Source organism: Vigna unguiculata, chromosome 7, assembly GCF_037176805.1.
Source record: "Vigna unguiculata cultivar grain cowpea cultivar isolate G323 ecotype 2 chromosome 7, ASM3717680v1, whole genome shotgun sequence".
NCBI classification, from domain to species: Eukaryota; Viridiplantae; Streptophyta; class Magnoliopsida; order Fabales; family Fabaceae; genus Vigna; species Vigna unguiculata.
In genome coordinates, this window is record NC_140798.1 from 8,660,245 (window position 1) to 8,665,075 (window position 4,831).

Consider the following 4,831-nt stretch of genomic DNA (forward strand, 5'->3'; position numbering starts at 1 on the left):
ATTTATTTTCCTTTTGTTTTGAACCGAACTTAAATGGAAGCAGCTAAAGGGGAGTGTGGGTTTGCTAATGTTCAATCATAGCACCTATTTATTAAGTTAGTTCAATGTTCACTATCAGCCGCGTGAGTTTTAGAAAAAAATCCTTCAAAACCCCTTTGCATCCTCTTTTATCCCTTTTTAGTCCCATAATAAAGTTTCCAATATAGATGACATTTTACTTTCAAATTTAAGCATCTTAAAAAAAAAAATTTACTTGTAGAAAGAAAATTTTAAAAATTATTTATTTATTATTGTACAAGTAAATAAAGAAATATATCACGAAAAAAGTATATATAAAAGAAAAAGATTAAGTAGATTTGTACTTGTAAAAGGTTTATGTAATTGGAGAAATCAGTCCAGCCTTTGACTAGCACAACTTCAGTTACTCGAACTTATACTGTTAGGTTTAAATGTTCAATCGAGTATTTTTTTTTCTTTTCTATTATAGACCGGGGACCACTCTTTCCATTTTGTAATTATTAGGAATTAGTTTGTAATCTTAAATGGTCAAACAATTAATAATTTGTGATAAAAGATAATCGGTTGAAAAAGAGTAACCTTATGTTTGAAACGAGGGATTTACACAATTTTAGGAAATTAAGGAAATTAAAACATTTAATAATTAAATTACTAATTGAATTCTCCTCATTTCTTAAATAATTAGGATAAATGATTGAAATATCTTAAATTATCTTATTTGAATCAAACAAATTAATTTTTATTTTAGGGTGAACTTAACTTTACCTTTGAGTATAACTTATATTTGATGACTTTGGTGGAATTTCGGTTCAACTTGACCTTTGATGTTAGTTGGACTAGCTCGACCTTCAACAAGACAATAAATTTATCTTCCATTTTTATTCTAACAATCTTGTTTTAATAATCTTCATTATAGAAATTAATTTTTCTATTACATATGTAGTTCTTTGAAATTTAAGAAATAGCTTCTATAGTTAAACAATTGAATCATTAGTATCATGATTCAGAATATATTTGAAGGAGTTGAACATGTCGTGATTTCATCCTCACAGATAGTTTCCTTTTTATCACTTTTAAAATATGAATTTGTTTTTTTATTCTTCACCGATATACATTTTTTTCTAGTTTAGAACTAAAAAATAATTTATCATAATCTAATAAAAAATTGAGAGATAAATATTAAAAGAAAAATTCATGATAATCAAGCCATAATTAAAAATCAATTATAAAAAACACAGTACAATATATTTTTTTCTATATTCATAAAAAAATTAATATACAAAAGGCTCATGAGATAAAAAGATAATATTGATTATTAAACTAATATTTCTTTATCAAGTGAAACAGAAGAGATGTACTTCATTTTTTTTTTTCAAAAATGACTTTAAAAATAAAAAAGTAAAGATAAAAGTTAAAGATGAGAATAAGAAACTTAAAAGACAAACAAAAAATATTTTAATAAATTTTTTATTCTTTATTGTATTGTGATTTCAGATTTTATTATTAATTCATTAAATATTATGATTTATAAAAGAAATAAAAATATTTAATTTAATTCTCAAAAAATTTTAAAATGCTATACATAATTTAAAAAAAAAATCATAACTGTTAACTACATAAATTAAAAAAAAAATTAAAACTTTTGGAGGGCCTCCTCCTGTCCCTTATGCTCCGCCCTGCTCAAATCCTTTTGATTTATTTACTGGTTTTTATATTTTTTAAATATTTAATTAATATTTTGAATGGTAAAAAAGGTCTGGAAGCATATATGAGTATATCCGTGGAGATAAAACAAAAATATCATATCTATTATTAGATATGAAGATAAAAATGAAGATAAATTTTTTTTCTTTGAAAATAAGGATGGATAGTCAAATCCATGTTCACTACTCCACATTAACTATCTCGGTAATCAAACAAAAGCATTAGTAATACAAAGAAAAATGTTTTTCTAACCTATTTGCATTAGTTGACAACTTAAAGTATTTTAATTAAATGAAAAAAATAATTCTTGTATTTATAGGAAAAGAAAAAATAAAAAATTTGAAGAGTAAAAAGTGGATGTAAAATTGTGTAAAAATTTGATGGGTAATAATAGCACCCTAATACAAAATATGGAATTAACAATAAATAGTGTGTCCTGTGGGAGCAAATAATCCGATGATAGAGTAGGACAAGAGATTATGATAGAATCTCAAGTCCTTAAAAAAGGCGACAGTGTTCACTTTAAAACAGATTAAGAAAATGCAAACGACTAACTTTAGGCACGCATCTTCAAATCCATTCTTTCATATCATCGGTTATTTACTCACATACACTATTTTTCAACAACTAAACCTCTTTAAGAATCTTCGAGCTGTAAATCCTTCACTAAAACAAAAGCTGTTAGTGATCTTAAAGCACAAGTTAAAGGACAAAAAAAGGAATCTCTATTTAAATAGTATCAAATAAACACTACTGCTACATTATTACAATTTATATCAATATTTTTATTTTTGATGTTCGGCGTGAGAACAAGAGAATAAGGAAGTTAGTTCCGTATGGTGCCACGTAAATCTAGATACAAGGTTCCCACATCGTGAAGTGAGTGCCACTGCTGTGTTGTGTCCCACCTTATTCTATGTGTTGGTTCCTCACCACTTTAACCCTTCCTTCAACATCTTCTTCCGAACAACCACAAACTTCCTTAACTCTTAACTGGGTCATGAAGTTACATCACATAAAGCAAAAATGTTCCTTAACTGGCTACTAGGCTCATCAAATTATCTCATGCGAAAAACCAGACAAGAGTGTCTTTGCATGCCTCAAATCATCCTTTTTTCCAGGTTTTACACTTTGTCTTGAATAGTTCATTGTCTTGTGACAAGATTCTGTGTCACTGTCACTTTCTGCAACTCCCTCTCATCTGTGACAACAGTTCCATGGATTCAAAGTCCTCCAAATTCCACTCTCTCACCGGTTCCTTAGCCCGTCACGTCTTCTTCCGCGCTTTGTTTCTCGCTTCTGCTGTTTCCCTTGTTTCCCTCGTTCGCTTCCTACCCACCCTCGAGTTGGGATCTTTGACCCCAAAGACCTACGTTGACTGCGTCGATCACTCAGATTCGCCTTCCCAAAACACCACTTTGACCGCTGGTTCCTACTTGTTCCAGAGCCGCATCCTCAACACCTTCTGGGGTTCCTTTGACTCCATCAAATGTCACAACCACACCGCTTTAACTTCCACCGTCATCGCCATTCTCAAGGCTAAACGCCTCCTGAACTATGGCGCCAAAACCCTCTGCATTGGACAAGGCTCTAACATCCTTGTCTCCACAATGCGACGGTTCGGATTCTCCACTGTTGTCGGTCTCAACACCAGTAAGAACTTTGCGTCCCACTTTGAGTACCAAGACTCGTCCTTTGACTTCGTCTTCTCCAAGGATGTGAACAACGTATCTGTCCCTGCGTTGCTGGTCCTTGAGGTCGAGCGCATTCTTAAGCCTGGTGGAATCGGGGTCTTGCTTGTTGGTTCCTCTTCTTCATCCTCGGTCTCTTCATTGATCACATCTTCCACTGTGGTGCATGTGGGTTTTGTTAATGAACTCGGCCTCGTGGTTTTCAAGAAAAGATCTGAAAACACAAACTCGACCTCCCTTTTCTATAACCGTGTACTTCCTGAAGATTGCGGTAGCGTTGCATTCACCAAGCCTTTGGTGGAGTTGATGGAGCCTCTCGCGGAGGAAAGAGCGAGAAAAGATGTCAAGTATGAGAGAAGTGTTTCCTATTTGCCAAACTTAGTGGATACTTCTAGTAGGAAGAAGCTGGTGTACATTGATATTGGGGTGAGGGAGTTGGTTAATGCAGATATCAATGTCAGTGATTGGTTCCCACCTTCTTATCCCATTCAGCTTAAGGCTTTCAGTGTGTATTTTGTTCATTACAATGCTTCTGTGTTGTCCTATGTGAAACGGCCTCGTGTCACCTTTGTTTATCATCCGGGGTTGGCTGGGAGGGTTGCTGCACACAATGTTGATATGGATCCGTTTTTGGGAGAGGAGGAGTTTGATTTCCTTAAGTGGTTTAAAGAAACAGTTCAGTATGCTGATTTTGTGGTTCTGAAGATGAGTGTTGGAGATGTTGAAATGAAGTTCCTTGCAGACATATTTGAGAGTGGAACCATATGCTTTGTTCATGAGTTGTTTCTTGGATGCTCAGAGAGTGAAGAAGGTAAAAAGGGAACTGTGAACAGCAGGGAACAGTGCATGGATATTTACAAGGGTCTTAGAAGCAATGGTGTTTATGTTCATCAATGGTGGGATACCAAATCGCATCAAGGGCCTCAAATGTCGTATATACAGTGATTGTTGCGTGAGAAATTGTATCTGCTTTGTGTGTTTAAAGTTCCAAAAATGCTTTATAAATGACCTTACTTTACTATTCTCCTCTGCAAATAAAGTGTGTGCTGCTTGGTTTTTCTTTTTATGAGTTTTATGGAACTTTCATTGAAGCATTGCATACTTGATTCATCAGAGGTTGTAAACATCCTCGTAATATGTAATTCTGTGTTTCTGTTTGGCTTTTGATCGGTAATGTGGCATAGTAATGTTATATTCTGATAGGAGTACCGTTTTCTATTTTAAACAAATAAGATCAGTGAGAAAAAGTTACAGAAACATTTAAAACTATTCATCTGACAAGTCATGTGCATATGCTTATTGTTGGGTTATGCAACGCATGCAAAGTAGTTTAAGTAATTTATGGAGTGCTTAACCAATTGTTAAGGAAACATGTGCTGAGTTACCTCATAAATCCTCAAGAGACATTAAAAAATTTG

At 33.2% G+C, this 4,831-nt stretch overlaps 1 protein-coding gene across 1 annotated transcript; it reads left to right on the forward strand.

Annotated features, from left to right (window-relative positions):
• Positions 1-2,560: 2,560 nt before the first annotated feature.
• LOC114190252 (uncharacterized) lies at positions 2,561-4,587 on the forward strand. Its single transcript, XM_028079062.2, has one exon. It carries the CDS (start codon positions 2,940-2,942, stop codon positions 4,356-4,358), a length of 1,419 nt encoding a protein of 472 aa, XP_027934863.1. The 5' UTR covers positions 2,561-2,939; the 3' UTR covers positions 4,359-4,587.
• The last annotated feature ends 244 nt before the right edge of the window (positions 4,588-4,831 follow it).